General features: G+C 53.8%; 7 protein-coding genes across 7 annotated transcripts; 6 read left to right on the forward strand and 1 right to left on the reverse strand.

Moving 5' to 3' along the window:
- Positions 1 to 2121: 2121 nt before the first annotated feature.
- NCS54_00133000 (Hypothetical protein) lies at positions 2122 to 3401 on the forward strand (the record flags this gene model as incomplete). The annotated part of the gene is made up of 5 exons (XM_053146959.1): positions 2122 to 2424; positions 2495 to 2564; positions 2612 to 2629; positions 2679 to 2883; positions 2936 to 3401. The coding sequence occupies 5 exons, from the start codon at positions 2122 to 2124 to the stop codon at positions 3399 to 3401; spliced, it is 1062 nt and encodes a 353-aa protein (XP_053002934.1).
- Positions 3402 to 4068: 667 nt separating this feature from the next.
- On the forward strand, positions 4069 to 4851 carry NCS54_00133100 (MRNA 3'-end-processing protein YTH1; the record flags this gene model as incomplete). Its single annotated transcript, XM_053146960.1, has 1 exon — positions 4069 to 4851. One exon carries the CDS (start codon positions 4069 to 4071, stop codon positions 4849 to 4851), a length of 783 nt encoding a protein of 260 aa, XP_053002935.1.
- Positions 4852 to 5207: 356 nt separating this feature from the next.
- Positions 5208 to 6824, reverse strand: NCS54_00133200 (Hypothetical protein; the record flags this gene model as incomplete). Its single annotated transcript, XM_053146961.1, has 3 exons — positions 5208 to 6170; positions 6222 to 6734; positions 6792 to 6824. 3 exons carry the CDS (start codon positions 6822 to 6824, stop codon positions 5208 to 5210), a joined length of 1509 nt encoding a protein of 502 aa, XP_053002936.1.
- A 1636-nt stretch (positions 6825 to 8460) lies between these two features.
- Positions 8461 to 10273, forward strand: NCS54_00133300 (Amidase domain-containing protein; the record flags this gene model as incomplete). The annotated part of the gene is made up of 3 exons (XM_053146962.1): positions 8461 to 8498; positions 8580 to 9963; positions 10013 to 10273. The coding sequence occupies 3 exons, from the start codon at positions 8461 to 8463 to the stop codon at positions 10271 to 10273; spliced, it is 1683 nt and encodes a 560-aa protein (XP_053002937.1).
- A 415-nt stretch (positions 10274 to 10688) lies between these two features.
- NCS54_00133400 (Methyltransf-25 domain-containing protein) lies at positions 10689 to 11681 on the forward strand (the record flags this gene model as incomplete). The annotated part of the gene is made up of 4 exons (XM_053146963.1): positions 10689 to 10721; positions 10776 to 10878; positions 10924 to 11058; positions 11128 to 11681. The coding sequence occupies 4 exons, from the start codon at positions 10689 to 10691 to the stop codon at positions 11679 to 11681; spliced, it is 825 nt and encodes a 274-aa protein (XP_053002938.1).
- A 504-nt stretch (positions 11682 to 12185) lies between these two features.
- NCS54_00133500 (Hypothetical protein) lies at positions 12186 to 13498 on the forward strand (the record flags this gene model as incomplete). Its single annotated transcript, XM_053146964.1, has 2 exons — positions 12186 to 12363; positions 12417 to 13498. The coding sequence occupies 2 exons, from the start codon at positions 12186 to 12188 to the stop codon at positions 13496 to 13498; spliced, it is 1260 nt and encodes a 419-aa protein (XP_053002939.1).
- Positions 13499 to 17354: 3856 nt separating this feature from the next.
- On the forward strand, positions 17355 to 21619 carry NCS54_00133600 (Hypothetical protein; the record flags this gene model as incomplete). The annotated part of the gene is made up of 4 exons (XM_053146965.1): positions 17355 to 19200; positions 19249 to 19581; positions 19634 to 20789; positions 20839 to 21619. 4 exons carry the CDS (start codon positions 17355 to 17357, stop codon positions 21617 to 21619), a joined length of 4116 nt encoding a protein of 1371 aa, XP_053002940.1.
- Positions 21620 to 21992: the final 373 nt, after the last annotated feature.

The following is a 21992-nucleotide window of genomic DNA, read 5'->3' on the forward strand; positions in this document are numbered from 1 at the left end:
CATAATTAAAAAACCGCCAGGGATGCTGGCCATTTGGGCGCAACATTCAGTGGAGTGAAACACCTTCTCTTCAGCTCCCAGTCCTTGCAAGCTGCTCGCCCTGACAGCCAAGTTGAGCCGGGACCAGGCTCTAAACCTCGCTGCTGCTCGCCATGAATCATCCTAATAACCCGAGAGGCCTTTGAGCCTAGGCCTTCTCATCTCCATCTCCCTCCGCCATCCCCGAAACCTCCAACCAAGACCCAGGCCCACTCGGTTGTGAGTTCAGAAACTGTGACGTGCCGCCATCCTGCATCATCTGAATGTCAACTTGAGACCAGCCACCGGGGCTAGCGGCCTCCCAAGGTATACGCAGGGCAGAGTCGCTCGCCAACTGCCAACTCCAGACTCTCGCTCAGAAGTCCGTACTGGCGTGACCTGCCGCCGACGTTTCCTCCACATGGCTGGTATGGCAGCCCGGGGTTTAAGCAACCCTGCAGATGTCGATGTCTGGCACATCAGAATCCCATGGATCCTTGCTGGGGCGGCGCGGCGTTGGGAGACAACTGTTAGCGTCGTTTCCAGAAACCACACAGCCAATATCCAATCCCACCCAAATCAGCTTGCAAAGCCCAGCAGAAGGAATTCTGCTGAAATCAAATGTCTCGGTAGTGTGTGCAGAGCCCCCGGTACGTACTTTGTGGGGCTGTCTGACACGCTGTCATGCTCTGTTTTTCTGTTTTTAGCTTCAAACGGCGAGGTGAGGTGAAGCCATCAGGAGCCCCTCGGAGTGTTTCCCCGTTGCCGCATTCAGAGAGCTGGGTTGTTGCTTTATTTCGATCCATTGTTTAATGCGCACAGCCTCGGCCGCGCCCCGGATGTACGGATTGATTAGGCGCGCATGGGGCTCTGGCCCTCCTGTATTCGTGACGTCGTACCGGGAGTCAATGTTGTGTGATGCCATATTTGCGATTCGGAACCTCCATGTCAGCTTCGCACAAGTCCGAGATGATGTTACATTCAACATATGCAAATTTAACTGCTGCATTTGGCACAGACACGAGGGAGCTCTCCAACAGTCCTGTGTAGAGTACACCACAAGGAACTGAAACCAATAAGCTCGTCAGGCTCGTCTGCACCCCAGCCAACCTGACTTGGCTGCATTATCTTGGTCTTGAGCTGGACGACGCGCATACCTGTCGGCTGGCATGGGGGAAATAACCGATGTCCATTACCCGGTGGGCGGGCAATGTCGATGCGAGACGTACCAAGGTTCGGCGAATAGGTAATGAGAATAGCAGACCGAGCATTGAGTCTTGCAGCATGTGAGACCGAAGCCGACCCGCAAGGTGGTGGGCAGTCTGCAAGTCTTCTGCGAGGCCTTCTGCGAGGCTCAAGTAGACGACCTCGCACAGCAGTAGGTAAGCGAGTGCAGATGCATGTTTGCCCAACCCTGGTCCGTCCGGCCTAGGCCGAGTCTCTCAGATCTGCCCAACCGATCCGTTGTCAGTTCTCGTTTCCGTTTCGAGGAGGGATATAGAAGACCTGTTATTAGTAGGTACCCGCCCGCTCAACCTCTGCAAGAATATACTTCAGACACTTTTCAGATAGAAACTCTCTGCACTCTGAAAGTGTATTCAACTGTCTCTCGGATCTCCAGAAAGGCTCTTTGGCATTTGTTCCGTACTGTGTCGCCGCTTGGGCCATGTGAAGCAAACAAACTCCGCCCCTCCTTCGCGCAAACTGAACCAAACAGCCGAATCGCAGAGTTCCTTCATACGCCAACCGCATAACTCATCACCAAATACTGGCGCCGGTATGTACGTAGTATATCGTAGGGCACACCAAGTGCGAACCCCTTTGTCGAAGGCCAGTGTCGGCAGCCAAAAGGGTTCATCGGGGTGGGCCCTCCGTCGTGGAAGCAACCGTGTAATATCCTCATGACCTCTTGCATATGTTGATTGGGGTTCTTGGTCTTGTGCACCTGTCGCAGTTGGTCGTTTCACAGAAATGGGCAAGGTGGTGGCGTTGCCGCAACCGAGGAGGACATGATTCCCGCCGTAATAAAGCGTACCGAATCTCAGGTCGTCTATCTCCCTTGCCACCGAGTCTCTATCCTTCGCCCTAGAGCCGTTCGACACGATGGAAGACGACGATACCCGATCTTTCTCGCTCATCTCGACCGTGGGGATAGAGTCCGCATACACGCCGACAGATCAAGATACGGACGAGTTCGAACTCGTCTATGACGAGGAGAGGTCCGAATGTTCGCGTTGGGATCTGAGCTCGAGCTGCTCCACTTCGCTGCCTCCAAGCATTCATGGCTTTGAGTACGAGTGTGGCCGACGGTATCACAGCTACATGAGCGGGCGGTATCCCCTCCCCAACGATAGCGGAGAACAGCTTCGTGAGGAAACTGAACATGCTCTGTTTCTCCATCTACTTGTGCGTACCATGGCACACAAGCTTGAGGGAACTGGGGTCGGTTCGACTGCTAACGAGTCTATCACTTCAGAGTGGTAAACTCTTCTTGTCGGATATCGGTGGCTCTCCGCGAAAGATCATCGACATCGGCACGGGAACCGGTTAGTATTCCAGAATCTTGATGGCTTCATACTAACGTTGATCTCAGGAACATGGGCAATAGACGGTAACACGTTTCCAGAGTTTCTGTACGAAACCATGGCTGACCGTTACAGTGGCCGACCTGTACCCAGGTGCGAGTGTCGTCGGGACTGATCTGTCGCCCATCCAGCCCGAATCGATGCCGTTGAATGCCCAGATGTTTGTCGAAGACTGCGAGGACCCAGAATGGACACATGAAAACAACTTTGACCTGGTCCACCTCAGGGGGGTGGCTGGGTTCCTACTCGACCTCGATGCCGTGGTCGATAATGCCCACGAGTGAGCAACGTGATACCGGGATATCGGGGATACATCGCTGACGAGAAGAAAGACACCTCAGGTCCGGAGGGTGGATCGAGTTTCAAGAGTTCGACCATTCGGTGCTTTGCGACGACAACACCATGAAGCAAGATGATCCATTGCGTATCTTCTTTGACACCTGTACCGAGGGCATGCGCAAGCATGGCTGTATCGGCTTTGGTAAGCACGATATCAAGCAGCCCCTCAAGCGGGCGGGCTTCAGGCGCATCCAGATGGTGACCAAGAGGGTTCCTCTCTCGTCATGGCCAGGGGACAAGAAGGCGAGGACCGTGGGAACGCTGATGCAGGCTAATATCTCGGAATGTCTCGAAGCTTTTGCGGCCAAGCCATTGGTTGCCCTAGGAATGTCACCAGAGCAGAGACACGAGATGGTGAACCGCGCTCGCGAGAGCCTTCTGAACAGTTCAATTCGTCGGTACGTGAACTGCCATTTCTACATGGGTCAGAAAGTCCAGCGCACTCGTGTTTCGATCTGAGCTCTCACCTTTGGTCCATTGTGATGATTGGTACTTTGGATTGGGCGGCAGGACAAGGGGGCATGAATTTAATGATTGACGACTTTTCTTTCTCTTGAGATTGATGGAGGTTCCAAAGATGAACGTGGGGGTTGAGATCATATTGGTCACAAGATGTAGCAGGAAGGTATGGGCGAGGAACGGAACAGGGGCAGTTGCCAACATCGGGCAACAGTGGTGGACGAGCAATTGCGTCGCTCATAGGTTTCTATTGAGTTTTGTTCATCAGCGTGCTAGTACAGAAGAGCTTTTATACTCCAATTTAATAACCGATTTTATGAAGCTTGGATAGATAAGGTAGTCACATCTCATGTGACAGCGAGTTGTGGTGATTGTTACAGTATGGAACTCGACCTGGAGCTGGAGCTGGTGGGTGGCGCCCACTAGCGGCGATCTTGATCGCTGACAAAGGTTCTCCACACCGCAGACACCTATCGTCACGGGCTTTGAAGCTGCTGGAGCTTTCTGCGCGTAGTGAAATTGTCAACCTCGACCTCAACATCAACACCAAGTTTCTCCCCTCACCACAAACCATACCCAGCACTCGCGCTCAAGTAGCATTTACGCATTGATAGTGAGATACAAAGCCTACTCCTGCGCCGATAAAGGCCTCGGCCTCCTGCCCAACATGCCCGCCGCAGTCGAGTCTGCCGCATCCGCCATCCTCAACCATTCGGCGACCCCCTACAACTTCCGCTTCTCGCCCTTCCTCCGGCGAACATACCAGGTCGGCCTACCCCCCGACCGTCCCATCTGCAAGGCCTTCCAGTCTGGGCACTGCCCCAACGGCACGCGATGCTCCGAGCGCCACGTCTCTGATGCGAAGACGGCGCAGCCCACGGGCGGCCTCAACTCGCTCGTCTGCAAGCACTGGCTGCGCGGCCTGTGCAAGAAGGGCGAGCACTGCGAGTTCCTTCACGAGTATAATCTGCGCAAGATGCCGGAATGCAACTTCTTTATGCGCAACGGATATTGCTCAAACGGCGACGAGTGCCTCTACCTTCACATCGATCCTCAGAGTCGGTTGCCGCCCTGTCCTCACTATGACATGGGGTTCTGCCCGCTGGGACCCAACTGCTCAAAGAAACACGTCCGCCGCAAGCTCTGTGCCTTTTACCTTGCCGGTTTCTGCCCCGATGGCCCGGATTGCAAGGAGGGCGCCCATCCCAAGTGGTCCAAGAACCTGGAGAAGCCAACCCTTAAGTCGGAGGAGAAGAAGGACGAGGATGTTCGAATGGAGATGCCACGAGATGAGGAAATGGACAGGCCACGCGAGCAGCAAAGAGATAGAGACCGTGACCGAGATCGGGATCGGGACAGAGACAGGGATGATGGAGGCAGACACGGCGGTCGACACGGAAGAGGAGGTAAATGGCGTGGCAGGGGACGCTTCCGTGGAAGAGGTCATTGAGGATCTTACCCACATGGAAGAGAAAACGAATGGCGCAGAGGAGATTATTAAGGATATGGTACAAAAGGCTTCGTCTACTTGGTATTTTAATGGCAATGATACCCAATTAGTTCCTGGGCCTTGGGTCCCTGAGGAACATGTTGCAAATTCAAGTGATGGTGAGATGAGAAGAGAGTAAATCAATATGTATTTTCACCAATCTTTGTGCGAGTCGGGTTGTTTAACATAACGTAATCATTGGAGTCGTGACGGCGTCTATTGTAGCAGAACGGATCCTTCTTTCATGTCCCATCGTTATTTGCGGTACACATTAGATCCATTAGGTGACCTGTGTAGAATCATCAAGGGTTCCTCGTTCAAGAGGTCTCGGACGTCTGAGGAGTCCAGAGAGCTCCCTCGGCCTCATGAGCGCCACCCCAAACGTTGGACTCGGGTGGAACGGCGACGAACTCGGTCGACGTCTCTCCTCCCTCGGCGTCTCCGTTCCCGCTCTCCTCATCAGCCTCAGAGCCCTCGTACGAGCTCGTCTTCCAGGTGGACAGCTCATCCACCCGGCGGATTCCCATCATCCACGAGACGAGACTTCTAGGGGCCCATCGCCCAACAAATCCGTAGACGCTGGCGCCAAGGCCGACACGCACGGAGTCGGCAATGATGGAGCCATCGATCACATCAAAGACCGAGTTATGGAGGCTTCGCAGAGAGCTACCCCTCAGGCCGCGGATACGACCTCCCGAGATGGCAGAGCTGGTCTGTGCCACGAAGTTTTTGGCATAAACATGACGGGCACCCTCAGGCCAGACGAGAGGTGACTCAGGGTTTCCAGACTTGATAAGACCTTGCTGACCGTGGCCTCGAGCGGGCACAAAGCTGGAAAAGTCAAAGGTGCCGAGTTGCATGTGGGTAACGGGGATATCGAGAGGTCGAAGTTCGGCAGTGAGAACCTCGGTAAAAGCAGAAAGGGCCGAGCAGACAGTTGCCTCGGGGGCATGGAAAGGCGGGTTAATGGATGAGATGATGGAAGGCGTAAAGACAAGGACCTTGGGAGGGACCCATTTCTCCCCGATGGGGTTCAGGCGCGAGGTGAGGAGGGGCAGGAAGGCCTGGATTGTGAGGATCGGCTGGAGGAGGTGGGTATTGAACAGGTCGGCAAAGCTGGACGGGGGAATAGTGGCGATGGGAGAAGTCTGGTAGTGAAGGCTTGGGATGAGAATGACAGACTTCAGAGTGAGCTGATTGGGCTTCATTCCGGGTCCAGGAGCTTGAGGGGACTGGAGGAAGAGAGCAAAATGTTCGATGGCAGCGCCGGCATTGGGTGGCTGGGGTCGATGTCAGCATTTTGCTTGGATATCAAAAATCAGAAGACTCACGTCGGTAGTGTCGATACTCAAGGGTCGGATATCGGGTCTCTTCATGGCAAGGACCATGCCCTCATCCTCGGCAGCGTTGCAGACAATGTAGACCATGAATCCCCGCCTCTCCATGTCCAGAGCAAGAGATCTTGTCAAGGGCAGACTCGGCGAGCCGGCGACGACGATAACCTCTGTACGGCCGCCATTCCTAGCCCTCTTTGCTCTCCTCGTCTTTCTGCAAGATCGAGTCGCCTGGTAGCCCTTGTAGACGGCGGCTCCGCACGCGACCACGAAGACGCCCGTCAAAATTTTATGCTTCACCGCCCAGTCTACCAGCCTCTCGGAGCGAGACAGGGAAACGACCTCGACAACGGGCTTCAAGGGAGGCGTAGGCCTCACGGACTCGGGTATCCATTGCGACGTTGAGAGATTTTCCCTGACAACTTCGGCGGCGCGGTCGACATTTTTTTCGATTATGCCGGTAATACTGTCGGTGTACTGGCGGACTTGGGGTGGGATAGCATTTGACAGCTGCGGGGGGGCATGGTCAACTACAAGACGTCAAGCAGAGAAGCCGGCGCAACTTACCACGTCCAAGAAGTGCTGGTCGCCGGCCGACATGATGGCGGTTGGATGTCAGAGGAAAGATGTTTCAACTCAGTTCATATGACGGTCGGTATTGGATTGGGCTGCTTCATGCGGACGGTGGGTGGAGAGCTGGAAAAGCTTCTGATTGCCGAGTTCGCAGAGGTGTTGTGCACGGGCCACCCGATCTCCGCGTCGGAGATCGGGGCATACTGCTCCGGTGGCCGGCTAGCCGGTAAGATCCCGCATGACTCGACCGGCTGCAAGGATGAGCAATGTCCTGTCAAGATGCCGTGCTATGGTGAATTTCTCGCAAAGAATCAGGGGTTGGAGGTAGTTCTATAGTAGACAAGTCATTGGTTGTTGGATTCGTTGACAGTGATTCACTGCTCTAGGACATCGTTAGCACCAATAACAACAACCAGTCCACAAGACATTAGACTATTCAGTTGAGCTCTTTACGCTGTATTGTATATCTTTAATTTCTACTTTATAGAACTCAACGTTATCAAGATTAGAGTTGTAATAAGTCAATGTGGACTGAGAACTCATCTATCTGTCGCATGAACTTGGTGGAAACCAAAATATTGTTAAATCTCCAAATTCATGCAGCAACTTAGCTTAGTCAGAGCTCGCAGGATCAACTTGGCAATATCGCTATCTCACATGTGAAGGCTGTGAAAACAGTGTGGTAATAGACTCCTTTTGGTGGATGGACCCATGACATGCGTCTAGGGCTCCAGGGTGGGCGGGTGTTGGACACCACACTACCAGCGCCTTGCAGGTCTACTCCAACGGCGCTCGATATACCACGTGATAAAGTCGTTTAATTTAACTGCATCTTCATGTTGCCATTTCCTTGACATGCCCTGTAATGCCTGTGTTACGTAACGGGGACCTTCAGGTTGTTCAAGTCAGAGATGAGAGAAATAGGCGCCGGGTCTGTCTGCAACGGCGCATCTCCGTGTGAACAACGACCTGCCTACTTCGCAAAGCACGAGGTACTCTAACTCACTGCCAGCGAGCGAGTTCCTCCTGCTAGGATCGTTATCATTCAACAAGTACTTGTAAACTATGGATGTCCAGCCACAAGTGATCAACTACAAGATAAAGGGCGTGAAAGTGGATTGGTCTCGTCCCCACAAGAGGCCAAGATTTGGAATTCTCATGTCATTCCTTTTTTCGCCTAGATACGCGAAATAGTAAGGATATTGTTGGGTGATAACTCTTAGAAAGAACATTCAAAAGGGAGTTTAACATGTTTCTATTTCTCTGTAGAAATACGAGACCCCAAGTCTGGCCGTCTTCGGATCTTTATCATCGGACGGCTCCCTATCTCGGCCTGGGGATCACTGCCGGAAAGTGGAGCACGGCCCCTCTAAACGGACGGCAGGAGCGGAGATGGACTGCGGGGGAGCCAATGGCTCAGCGGCTATCAGCGGTTCCACCCCCGGTTACCCAGGCCGGATCGGAGCTCGGCGACACTTGCCTTTATCTTGATATCCCGTGACCATCTACCTCTCGTCCAACCCTCTTATACAGCTTTCATAGATATTATCTTTCCTTCAACTTATTCCTTCTCAACTCTCAGATTTTCTTGAGCTTCTTCCTCCCTTTTACTTGCCCAGTCTCAGTCTTGCTTGTCTATGTACCCTGCGCCACATACACAACCATGTTTCTCTTGGACTATCTACAACATCGGCGAGATTGGTCAGTCTCTTTCAGAGGATGCATATACCTCGATATCATACCTCATCTATTCCAACATTCATTCAACTAACGGCGTGTTAGTCAGTTCAAACAAGAACAACGTGCAAGCCGTATTCAAGGCCTTACATCCTACCATGCTCCCTTCAGTGTCTTGGACCGGGAAATCGTCAACAAGCCCATCGAGGAACTAGTCAAAGACGTACAGAAGGACCCTAGCAAGGCCTCGGATTATCTACACACCTATGGCAAAGTTGCCCTCAAAGCACACGAAAAGACCAACTGTGTAACAGAGGTCTTGCTTTCTTCTGCTGAGAAGTGGCTTACCGATGGTTCCATCAACTTCAAGGGACCTCTGGCTGGCATCCCTGTGAGCTTGAAGGATACAATCGAGGTTGCCGGCTATGACAGCACAGTCGGAATGAGCACGTATGTGGGGAAGCCTGTCAAGGTTGATGGGAACACTGTGAGGATGCTCAAGAACGCTGGTGCTGTGCCATATGTCAAGACCAACGTGCCCATTACACTGCTGAGTTTCGAATCATCCAACGATGTGTGGGGAGAGACTTCGAACCCTTACAACAGAAAGTACACCGCAGGCGGCTCTACTGGAGGTGAGGGTGCTCTTCTTGCTCTCGGCGGCCGCATCGGCATTGGAAGCGATGTCGCTGGAAGTGTTCGCTGCCCAGCCCACTTCTCGGGAATTTATGCCCTCAAGTGCTCGACTGGAAGGTGGATGAAGACAGGCATGGTCACCAGCATGCCCGGTCAGGATGGTGTGCCAGCAGTCTACAGCCCCATGGCACGAACGCTGAACGACTTGACGTACTTCACTCGATCAATCATTCAAATGAAGCCTTGGACTTACGACTACTCTTGCCACCCTCTTCCCTGGAGTTCAGACATTGAGCGAGATTTCGCGGAGAAAAAGAGTCTCCGAGTTGGCATCCTTCGAACAGACGGCGTCGTGGATCCAAGCCCTGCCTGCAAGAGAGCTCTGGAAACCACTGAAGCCGCTCTCCGGAAAGCAGGCCATGAGATCGTTGAGATCGACCCTCCTTCCCCGTACGAAGCTCTATGCCTTGCATCTATTCTCCTCTGCAGCGACGGTCTCGAGACAGTCAAGTCATTCTTCCGATGGGGTGAATGGAATGACCGCGGCGCAGCTCAGATGACCTACTACTTCAACCTACCTCGACCTCTCAAGTACCTGCACTACCTTTGGGTCAAGTATGTCCGACAAGATCCTGTTTGGGCTGGACTCTTGCGCAACTGGCATCCCCAGTCTGGAAGCGAGATCTGGGGACTCAACGCCAAGCGCGAGCTGTACAAGAGGAAGTGGTTCGACTGGTGGGACAAGTCTGGCGTCGACTGTTTGATTACCCCTCCGAACGCGACTCCGGCTGTCCCTCACAAGGGAATGCATGACGCCTGCAGTAGCTGTGGCTACACTTTCATGTTCAACTTGGTATATTGCCCCAACTGCACTTTCATTTCTATAGGCTAACCCGCTGTAGCTTGACTACTCTGCTGGTGTCTTGCCAGTAACACATGTTGACAAGTCCAAGGATCAACTACCCGCCGGGTTCAAGCTAAAGAGCCTAAATGGTATTGCACAGGGAGCGTACAAGCTTTACGATGCAGACGCCATGCATGGCTTGCCCGTGGGTGTCCAGGTTGTTGGCCGCCGACTAGAAGAGGAGAAGGTATTGGCAATTATGAAGAGAGTGGAGGATGCTTTGGGTGAAGACAGATTCCCCCTATTAGAGCTCGATTAACTACGGGGGTATTGGGTGCTTTCCATCTAGTTGATAGGTTGGGGTATGCTATCTCGGAGATAGATCTGGAGTGGCAGTTAGCCAATTTCACCGACAACCGGCGGGCATATGTAGCTACTCCCTATCATGACTTGACGTAGACAAGATTGACGTGCCGATTATGCCGGATCTATATTTTAGCGAATCAAAGCCATGCTTTAGGTCATGATGTTGGACGGTCAAGATCTGGGGGTGGAAATGTAGTCGTGCAGGGTAGTTTCACGACTCCGATCTCGGCGCGAGCTCCAAGAGCTTCTCCTCATCAGCCGTCAGCAAGCGACGCTCTCTCAGGTATAAAAGAACCAGGAAGAACCTTTTATCTGAACACCAAGTTCCAAACACAATTGCTCGATCAATCGCCTGCTACACTTCAATCATGGCTCAAGAAAAGGATATGTGGTCTTCCAAGGTGTGCATTCCCCACTTTCTCTGGTGATAGTTTCATCACTTACACGCGCGATAGGCCTACCAGAACTCAGCATCTTTTGTGCCCAAGCTTGCGACTAAAGTGATTGGATGGCTGGATCTTCAAAAAGACGATGTGCTTCTCGACATTGGATGTGGCGGTGAATATTTATCTCCCTTATGGCCAACCCAAGCTGACTATCTAGATGGCATATTGAATGTCGAATTCGCCAAGATCCTGGCTCAAGGTAGTGGTTCGATGCACGGCGTTGATAGCTCGCCTAGCATGATCGAAGCTGCTCGAGAGCTCTGCAAGGATGCCAAGAACTCTACCTTTGAGAGTAGGTGCGCCCAGCGTTGTTCAGAACACAACTTTGTTGTTCCTGATTCAGTGTATTGACTTGCTATAGCTATCGATGCCACCCAGCTCGTCTCTAAACCAGAGCTTCAACAAGGGACCTTCACCAAAGCCTTCTCCAACGCAGCCATGCATTGGATCCTGCGGCCAGAGGACACCAGGGCCCAGTTCTTCAAGGGCGTGTATGCCGCTCTCGCACCAGGTGGTACCTTTGTATTCGAGATGGGTGGTCTTGGAAACGTCTCTGAGATGCGGACAGCGGCCCTTGGCGCCGTGGCTCGCCGAGTCGGAATGAAAGCTGCACTGGCCGCCGACCCTTGGTTCTTCCCAGACGAAGCCTGGGCGACAAAGTTCTTGGAGGAGGCAGGCTTTGTGGTTGAGCGGGCCGAGCGTGAGTGGCGGCCTACACCCGCTGATAAGGGTGGTGTGGAGGGCTGGATACGTCTGATGGCAAGCAAACTGCTAGATGCTGTTCCAGGGGAAGTGGAGAGAGAAGCAGCGGTACAGGAGTGCATAGAGGTACTGCGGGAAGTTTGCCGGAACCCCGGAGGAGGAGAGATGATTTCCTATGTTAGACTGAGGGCTATGGCTAGGAAGCCAGAATGAGATGATCCCAACATGGAACTCACCAGAATTGTAGGAAAAAGGGCTCACTTCGGCACATGACAGAAAAGATCTGAACGGATGATAATACGAAATAGGCTCCCGGCCACGTTACCTGGCGATATCCGCTTCGACTTGAGTAGAATTGAGGTGAATGAGCTCATGGAAGTTCGTCGTATGCAATGGTGATTAGTCATCGCCTAGAGAAACCGGGAAATTTCTAGGCTGATTCCGTCAGCCTCCACGACCTCTCTCCAACACTGAACGTATGCTCAACTGCCTTGAGGGGCAAACGTCTCAAGGCACCTGTCACTTGACGTGGCCAGATCATCATCACTGGCGCAGAAATGAGTCGATAATCATCGTCAACTGATGGCCACACTCGCTAGTTAATCGACATCACCGTCGCTTTTAGCATACACCCGTTGACCCATCTGTCCGTCGTGATATTTGCTCTTCTCACCTCAGAGCTCGCTGCCGAGACTGGTAGCTACAATCTCAATAACGATGGCCGAACACGATGCGTTGGTACTTTCGTACGTTCACTTGAACAACTTCCCGAGATCAAGCGATGCCCTGCATACTTTGAAAAAGGTGGCCTCTTTGGTCAAACCCATCATGAGAGCGCGCAACTGGAAGGTCCGGGAACTGGCCGAATTCTATCCCGAGCAGGGAAACCTCTTAGGTTCGTGTGCATGGCGCCCGTAGAACTGCAACCCGTATTGAACATGGATATAGGTCTCAATGTAAACCGAGGTATGAAGATATGCCTGCGCTTGCGGCATGCTGGCGACCGGAACCAGTTCATGTCCATCGAGAGCGTCGTCGATACTATGCTTCATGAGCTATCACACATCGTGCACGATGCCCACGATTCAAAATTCCACGCTCTCTGGGACCAGCTCCGTGACGAACACCAGGGCCTGGTTCTCAAGGGATATACTGGCGAAGGGTTCCTCTCAGAGGGACACCGGCTGGGAGGTTCCAGAATGCCCCAACGCGAAGCTCGTCGGCTGGCGCGAGAAGCCGCTGAGAAGCGTCGAGCTCGACCTGGTGGTACTGGCTCTGGAAAACGTTTGGGAGGAGCTGGTCCCCGGCCGGGCGAGAATATTCGCAGCGTCATTGCAGATGCAGCTGAGCGACGAAACAGGACGCTCCGGGGTTGCGCAACGGACAACCTCGACGAGTCTCAGATCCGGAACATTGCTGATGCCGCTACAAGGAACGGCTTCCGAACACAGGCCGAAGAGGATGAGGCTAATGACGCAGCTATCGCGCAGGCTCTCTGGGAGTTGGTGCAGGAGGATGAACAGGCCAAGTATGGAAGCAGTTATATACCCCCAACTGCGAACAATCCAACTGGCAATGGTGGTGGTGCAGTGATGAGGGACCAAGGGGGACCCAGTAGTTCAGGGTCCAGACGATCTTTGGGCAATACGGCCGAGAGAGAGGGACATGGTTCCAACGCTGCAGCGAGAGAACCTCGAGGATGGACATGCGACACTTGCACACTACACAATCCCGCCACCTTCCTTTGTTGTGATGCTTGCGGGATGGAGCGGCCCGCAAAGGCAATGCAGACCATAGACAATCGCCGATCCAGATCACCAAAGCCTGGAAGAAGACCGGTTGTTGTCGACTTGACTCAGAGCCCGCCGCGAGATCGGCAGCAGAACACTACCGCCTCACGGACAACAAGACCGGCGGCGAAAGCTTCCTCCGTCCCTCAGACATGGCAGTGTAGCTTTTGCGGGACGGAGATGGAGAGACAATGGTGGACCTGTTCAACCTGTGGAAAGATGAAGGATAGTTCAGGATAGGCTGACCATTACATCGTCGGCGGTAGTAGAAGATGAAAACCTGAATTGAAGAATTGATACCCCTTGAACCCTGCTCCTGACTCTGGCTGTCTGTCAGCGATGACTTCATCGCGGCAGATTGAGTGAGCATCGAGCCCACCGCGGCTGCTTGGCCTCGCCTGCAAGGCTCTGCTGGCTTCTGCCGGTATGGGCTCACGACAGCCAGGCATTTCGGGGCAAAGCCAGGGCGCAGGGGTCGAACATCAGATCGTGGCCCTGAGATTCCCAGGGAAGATGACGTTGGGAGCTTTGCAGGTTTAGGGAAAGCGCCGATCGAAACTGGAGATGATCTGCGGCGCGGGCTCGGACGCCATCGGAGCTTTATGGCGATTGGACCTTAGCAGACGAGGCAGGAGAACCGGTGGTTTGGGGGAGATGAACTTGGGTTAATAAACGAGAAGAACGGGACGCCCACGCTTGAAGCGGCTGTCCAGAAACAACCGCTCCGTGAGAGCCCCATGGACCCGTGAATACAACCTTTTCGCTCATGGTGGTTCCAGATGATTACCCACCGCATCCACAGAGGACTTTGCCCTGTTCGCACAGTCTCAGATAAGCAACATGATTGTATCCAGCATAGGCATGTATCAGGGTATGGGCGGCTAAGGTCGAACGGGGCGTGTAGCCCTCTCGCTTCTGTCAGGAGAACGTGGATGGCATTGGTCTAGCTGATGGGTTCTAGACCCAAGGCCAGACCACAATCGACCTCGACAACCCTCGTCTGTCGCCCTTTTCAGAGGGCCACAAATGGACAGAGACATGTTGGCGCAAGCCACGGGCTAGGGTGAGCACGTTCGGAGCGTATTTTGGTAAAACAGACGTTTGGCCGCGTGCTTGGCGTTTGGGAAGCCATCTCTTGCTTCTGCAACTAGGGGGATTCAGTGACGAGGATCCCGATTCATGAGCACGCTCATGAGCCGACGGCTGCATGCAAACAAGGCCAGGGACTTGTCGGCCGACGATCTTGCCACTGGAAACGCACGGAAACCCTCGACCCTTAAAGCTGCCAGTCCCGGTCGAGGTTAAGAACTGCTGGCTAAAGCCGAATCGGGGTGCGAGTGGATTTGATCAGCTCTACATGCCTTGGTGCGAGAAGTCTCTTGTTGTTTTGCTTTTTGTCCCCGTCCCCTTTCTCTCGCTCAGTCGTCGTTGGATCCTTCGCGCGGTGCCTGAAAGAGGGCCGTCTCATTCGTCGGTTCCCGCGATCTCCTGTGTCGTGCATTTTCTGGAGTGGGGTGCCGCGACAGATGGACAGGGCCGGCATGCGGGTGTGACTGTGACTGCAACCCAGGTAGCGAAGCGGAGAGGGCATCAGCAATAGGAGGTGTAGGAGCCATTGGCTCTGGCTTGGTGTTGAAGAGATGCCCAATTGCCGCTGCAAAGACAGCAAGCAGCATTCACGGTTGGGTATCCGTACCTTCAAGCTACTGTACTTGTTAGTGTCGACGTCTAGCCGGTGGTGGATAGACGCAGAATTCGTCCGGTGTCAGGCGGTTTAGCCATGTAGACAGTGTCTGTGCCAAGTAAGCGCTGCTGGCAAGTGGGTGTGCTTCACATGCTCCCTTCCAACGGCGGATTTGGAAAATCCATGATGATGACCAGGATCATGTTTGAATTTGAAATGCGGCCGATGGTCGGTCGAGATGGATGGAGTGTTGGAGGAGCGGAAGGGAGGTGGAGGTGGAGATGGAGAGAGGGAGAAACGCCAAAGCTTGGCTGGATGGGGGCCCTCTTTCGCCACTGGCGCTGTCGGGGTGTGGGCGGGCTCCATGGAGTGTTTTAGTGAACGCCCAACACCAAAGCTCATGCTGGCTCCGCAGTAGTAGCTCATGTTGGAGCTCCTGCTAGCAATTAAGCCTGGGCTCCCATTGTGAGATCGAGTTGGCTCAACTTCAAGCTCTAATTAGCTGGATGGCCGGCAGCAGCCGCGAGGAAATCGCCGAAGAGTCGAGTGACAGCTACCGCCGATCAGATCAGAGGGACGGGGATTAACCTGCCCTTTCTAGCCGACGTGCAGGGTTGCAGTCTAGGCTGGTGACTTCTGGGAACCGTCAGGCCGGCATCAACTTTGTGGTGTTGTTGGTGTTGCCAGGATCGAGGATATCCAACCACATGGGACGGATCCGCGCAAACCTTTCCACTGCGTGACACCCTGCTTATTTGTGGACTGGTAGAGTGGCAGTAGGCTCAGATAGTGCTAACCGCCCTGTCCCGGTACCTGACTTGGCGACCTTGGGCACACACTGGACTGGACAGCTGTGATAGAAGCTCCATCTCGCCCTTGACCTTGGGAAGAATGGAACGACCAAGGTTGAGCAACCGGGCTCTAGGTTCTTGGGTAAGGTGTGTTGAGCGCATTGTTCTCATTGCTACGTAAGGACGTCGTATTGTGGACTCTTTCTCCAGGCCGAGAACCTACAGTACCTCTAACAGCAGCTTATCTGCAGCGGGCGAGCTCTTGGTGCTAGCTGGTAGGTCATCTGTGCTAACAAGCTTCCCGTCACCCTTTGGACCACCAAGGCTAAAGTAGTCCCGATTCTGGGCTTCACCGAGCAGAGTGCTTGGGCTGATATCCAACTCGGTTCGCCATCTGACCCTCTGCGGCCGTGCGATGGAGGGCACAGCGTCTGTGCCATCAGAGACACGGCGAGTTCTCTCTCGCGTGAACCGGCCTGCTCACCGCAGAAATCAGGGCTTGCCAGGCCATGCCATTGTCGTCCTCGATCGGCATTTGGACACAAGGCGTGGCCCCACGCGTGGAGGCGATCCCGACCCTGGCCAAGCCTGGCACGCCGCGGCGGCCAGTCGAGGGTCCGACAGTGCCCCACCTCGCAGCATCTCACCTACCCTCACGCCCCCCAAAGAGCAAAGAGGTGCGCCCGTAAGGCCACCCCGTTCAGGCGTTGGACCCTCGTAAGCCCCCGCCCGCCGGTGCTCTTTCAACTAACTGCATGGATGGTGGCCGTGTCGTCTCAGCTTGTGCCCCCAGCCCGCAGAAGGTGTCAATTCAGGGTCCCCATCCATCTCAGGGCCCTTCTTCCACCCCTTCGTCTGAACGGACAATCTATTGCCTATTCTATCCTTTCCAGCAAGTTGCATTAAGCATTGCTCTTTACCCATTCGTGCCGTGTCGGGTCTGAAAGGGCACTCCGGGTTAACCCATCCACCGTTCAGACCTTCCTTGTCTTCTCCTCTCGGTCCTGGGCTTCAGTCCCATCATCCTTTTACACCTCTAGCTGTCTTGTCTCCAACCGTCCTAGATCGCCTCGACCTACATCGCGGCTGCTCGCCTGCCAGAGTCTGCAAGCTCTACGTTCCTCGGCCATCACGGAACCTCCTCCGTCGTCTCGACCGGAGCTGCTGGACTCCAGGTTGACTGGGCGATAGAGGGCATCCCACTGTTGCCTGACCTCACCTGAGCTGGTTGGGTGATACCTTCCAAAAGTTAATCCTGTTCTCGTCAACGCCGCATCTAGAAGACCTAGCTAGGCCCCTCGCCACGGCCTGTCTCACTCTCAGCATATCCCACCTTTGCGCCATGCCAATTCCCCGTCGACGGTCACTTGTCGATTCGTGGTAGAGAAAGCCTCGCCGCCCACTTGCCGTCGTCCAGACCCTGTCTCGGTCTCGAGGTCGAGGCCGTCCGCGTCGCGAGAGGGCTAGACATTGCTCCCTACGGCCATTGCGGCGCCATCTTTCCACTCTTGACTTTTCTCTTGGATATTCTATTTTGTTACCTTTAACTATTGCTCCTGTTCGACTCTCAAGTCGCTTGACACGGCTCGTTCTCGATGCCTCGTGAACGGGCAGAACCGACATGAGCCCTCCCGAACAACTTCGCTCCAGCAGCCAAACCCGAGCTATTAGGCCCACCGCAGCTGTTAACGACACTGGTTTCCCATTGAGCCGCTCCGAGTCACATCCTAGTCACATCCAGGCGCCTGTTCCAACCGCTGTCAACCCTGCGCGACCGAGAGCTGCCGCGGACCTGGTCAACGAATCCAACCGTCAAGATGGTAGCCCACGCCTGCTTGGTGGAGGACGCTTCCTTCGAGATCCCCTTGGAGACGGCTCGAGGTCACCATCCCAGAGTCCATTTCGCCTAAACATGCCCGCCATCTCACCCGGTCAGCTCGCCTTCTCAGCTATGCAGTACCTGCCGGTGCCGACAATGGTTCTTAACAATCTCAAGACTGTTGTTTTGGCTAATGAGGCGATGGGTCGAATGCTAGGAATAGTTACAGAAGATTCGGACGAGGAGGATGTATCCACTACTATCGAACATCTGCGGGGCCAGTCCCTCTCTCAGGTCGGAGTCGATATGTTACAAGACGGACAGCCTGTGTGGGCGACATGGGAGGCCTTCCTTGACACCTTGGTCGACGAGATGGGCATACGAGCACCGGCGAGAGATTCGAGACAACACTCCCAGTCAGGTGGCGACGCTACACCAACCACCAGTACCATGCCCACCCCCGAGAGCCGTCCCTGCCCTCCTGCTCGCCAGACCCAGGATGCCGTTGTTGAGGTCGTCATCACCAGGAAAGGTATCAGCAGAACTTCGTTCGACAATAGGTATAAAGCCAAGGAATCAGACTACCAGGTCTTTGCCAAGATGATCATAACTATCTGGGAGCTCGAGGATCGGCAAGCTTTCTTCACGCTGACCTTTACCAACACCCAATCGCCAAAGTCGACGCTCTCCAACACAAAGAAGTCGATCGCGAGACCGAGTATCCTCGAGGCTGCCGAGCGCAAGTCCATCTCCCACTCCAACCCATCCTCAGTCGCATCCAGCAGAGACTCGAATTCGCCCTCGTTTCACAGTCCTGGCATTGTCACCATGTCCTCGAGCCCCTTTCCCCCGATGGGACCTCCATCCGTTGCGTCCCATTCTAGCACACCATCACTCCTACAGAAGATGCTGCTGATGAAAGACGCCTTATTAAACAACACCCAGATGCCCATCCTTGCAATGTGGAAGGACGGTAGTGTCACGTTCCCCAACTCTGCGGCTCGCAAATTGTTTGAGAAGGATGCACCGCTTGACACCTCAGTCAATGGCTTCGATCTCCTTCAGCACTGGCACATTTACACCGAGGACTTTTCTCGCCGATTAGATGTTACAGAATATCCCATCTCGACTTTGCTCAAGACCGAGACTCCCTTTAGCGGTACTCGCGTAGGAATGTATGATGAGGCTGGAAAGAAGCTGGTTTTCGACGTGCTTGGGGAGGCGATCCGGGACGATTCAACAGGCGACTTCCTTGCCGGCGTTGTCACGGGACGCGATGTTACCGTTATGACAGAAGAGATCACACAGATCAAGGAGCGGGATGAGGAACGATTTAAGCTCATCTGCGACACAATGCCTCAACTGGTCTGGACGGCAACCTCGGACGGCCTGGTGGACTTTTGGAACACTCGGTTCTACAATTACTCGGGACTGACTCCAGAGAATAGCCTCGGCAAGTCATGGGTGAATGCTTTCCACCCGGATGACCTGGTCGAGGCTCAAAGAAGGTGGAAACATTCTTTGAATACGGGTGACCCCTACATGACGGAATATCGATGCCAAAGCAGAGATGGGCACTGGCGCTGGTTCCTCGGACGGGCATTACCTCAACGCAACAAGGAGACTGGCAAGGTTGAGAGGTGGTTTGGTAAGTTGCATGCTGGTATTGTTCCACCCTGGCTAAACTTGGAATTAGGGACCTGTACCGACGTTCACGAGAGCATTCAGACCAAGATGAATGCCAAGCGCACACGGCAGCAGCTGCTCAGCGTTATTGCCCACTCCCATGTTACTATCTTCACTGTCGACCCGAAGCGCCGAGTGACGATGCTTGAAGGCGCGTTGATTTGGAACAATACCCACGAAGAGAACCATGATGGAACGAGATGGTTCGTCGGAGAGAACATGTACAAGGTGTTCAACCGTCTGACCGCACAACTCGCCGACGGCGAACGTCCAGAGTTCCTGGAGCCCATCGAGCTGATTCTTGACGGGCAAGTTGCCGAAGATGTCAAGGAACACGGGATCGGTAAGACTTGATCAAGTTTGAATGTCAGTAGCCCTCTTCTAATCTTAAATAGACGATCGCTGGTATAGGACTCGTTTCCTCCCTATGTTGGGCAAAAAGACCCAAGAAAGTGGTGCAAAGAACGATACGTATATCGAGGGCGTCATAGGCGTCATCATGGATGTCACAGAGCTCAAGAGCCGCGAACAAGCATTGGAGAAGCAGTCCAAGGAGAAGCGAAAGGCCATCGCTAACGAAGCAGCCGCCAAGGAAGCCAACAGACTCAAGAGTCAGTTCCTGGCCAACATGTCTCACGAAATCCGGACGCCTATCACAGGTGTATTGGGAATGGCCGAGCTACTCGCTGGAATGCACCTGGACGAGGAACAGCAAGAATACGTTGAAAACATCCAAAGCTCAGCAACATCTCTCCTCACCGTCATCAATGACATCTTGGACTTTTCAAAGGTGGAGTCTGGGCGTCTCGACATTGAAGAGGTACAATTCTCGTTGTCTCACATTGTCAAGGAGGTGGGAAGAATGTTGCAGTTCGCCGTGGAACGCAAGAATCTCGATTTCCAATCAGATATCGGGGACGGCATCGAAAACGACCTGGTTGTTATTGGAGACCCTGGACGCGTACGACAGATCCTCACGAATCTCTTGACCAATAGCATCAAATTCACGAATCAAGGATACGTTAGGTTCTCGGTGGTTGCGGAGAAGGAGACGGCCGAATCCATCGAGGTCAGGTTCACGGTTGAAGATACGGGCATTGGTATTCAAGACGAGGTTCGGAAGAAGTTGTTCCAGCCGTTCAGCCAAGGCGACGCATCAACCGCAAGACGATTCGGAGGCACTGGACTGGGTTTGACCATTTGCAAGAACTTGTTGGATTTGATGCACGGACGGATCTCGCTAGAGTCCAACGTCGGTGTTGGAACCCGAGCGACGTTCTGGATCCCCTTCAACAAGCCAAGTGGCCCGGCAGAAGCTGGTCTTGCTAACGCAGGCGCTATTCCTGACCGCCTTCAATCTGAGTTGAGCATGTCTTGCAATAGCTCGGAGTATGATCAAATTGTCGGCACCCCTCCGGCGTCTGATGGAATGCAAGGAGGCTCCTCAGGATCTCGCCGGGCCCGGTTCGGTATCTCATCATCATCAAGCCCTGACCAGGAGCTGCCCCCATCAGAAAGAGCCAAGATCCACATCTTGGTGGTTGAAGACAAGTAAGTCATGGATGGGTCGATTGGAGGAGTCTAGAGCTGACTGTGATAGTCCCATCAACCAGAAGATTGCCACCAAAACAATCGGTCGACTTGGCTTCCAGGTGACGGCTGCCTGGAATGGAAAGGAAGCCCTGGAATATCTCTCTGGTGTTCATCAAGGCACCAAACCCAAGCCGGATATCATCTTGATGGATGTGCAGATGCCCATCATTGATGGATACAAGTGTACACACTTGCTGAGGCACCACCTTCCCTACAAACCTATCGTCCAAGATGTCCCTATCGTGGCCATGACAGCATCGGCGATCCAGGGCGACCGAGAGAAGTGCACTAGGGCTGGTATGGATGACTACTTGGCCAAGCCTGTTCGGAGCGTCATACTAGAGAAGATGCTGCTTCGATGGTGCCATGCTCGGCGTCAGGCATCCACAGCGCCGGATCCTTCCGCATCGGACTGTTCAGAGATGAGCGAACACTGTGACAACGCAGATATTCCGCATGTCGGCATCGACGAGAACGACATGCCTCCTGTTGGACGCACATCCGAAGACTTCAACAACAGCCCCATTACGCCCCGGCCGTTGACGACGAACGGACAGAACGAGCCATCCCCTTTCGATACCACGACTCCGGAACTCGCGCCTCAGTTGCGGCGGCCGGAGGGAGAGACTGAATGGTCAAACAGGCTTCAAGAGACCAAGCTCATCGACGCTGCGGGTGGACCATCGAGCTATCGAAGGAACTCGTACCAAGAACTACAGACTGGGGACTCATTGACGGAGGAGAACGTCAGCAAGCTAAGGAGCGGTAGCCAAGCGCCACGTCGGTAGAACGACAAGAACGTTCGGGACCCACGGTGCATTGGTCACATATGGACTGATGTATGGAGCTATCGAGGACTACATCGGCGATCTAGTTGTTGGTCATGTTTTGTCAACACATCTATTGCTTCTCCGGTTCTCACGGAGTAGCTTTCATCTTCTTTTCTCTACTCGAGCATTCGCAAAGAAAAGCATGCATTGTATGACGGGTTGGCGTTGGAGCAGGTCTTCTCTCTTTCTCAGTGGAGAGGTCACAGAACTGCGGAGCACATACGATTCAAAAGCTTGGGGTGGGGGGGCTTTACAACAACTTGATTTAGGAGGCTCATGCTTGTTTCTTTGCCCATGTTATTTTTTCGCTTTCTTTTTTTCTCGGAGAAAT

Source organism: Fusarium falciforme, chromosome 1 (assembly GCF_026873545.1).
Source record: "Fusarium falciforme chromosome 1, complete sequence".
NCBI classification, from domain to species: Eukaryota; Fungi; Ascomycota; class Sordariomycetes; order Hypocreales; family Nectriaceae; genus Fusarium; species Fusarium falciforme.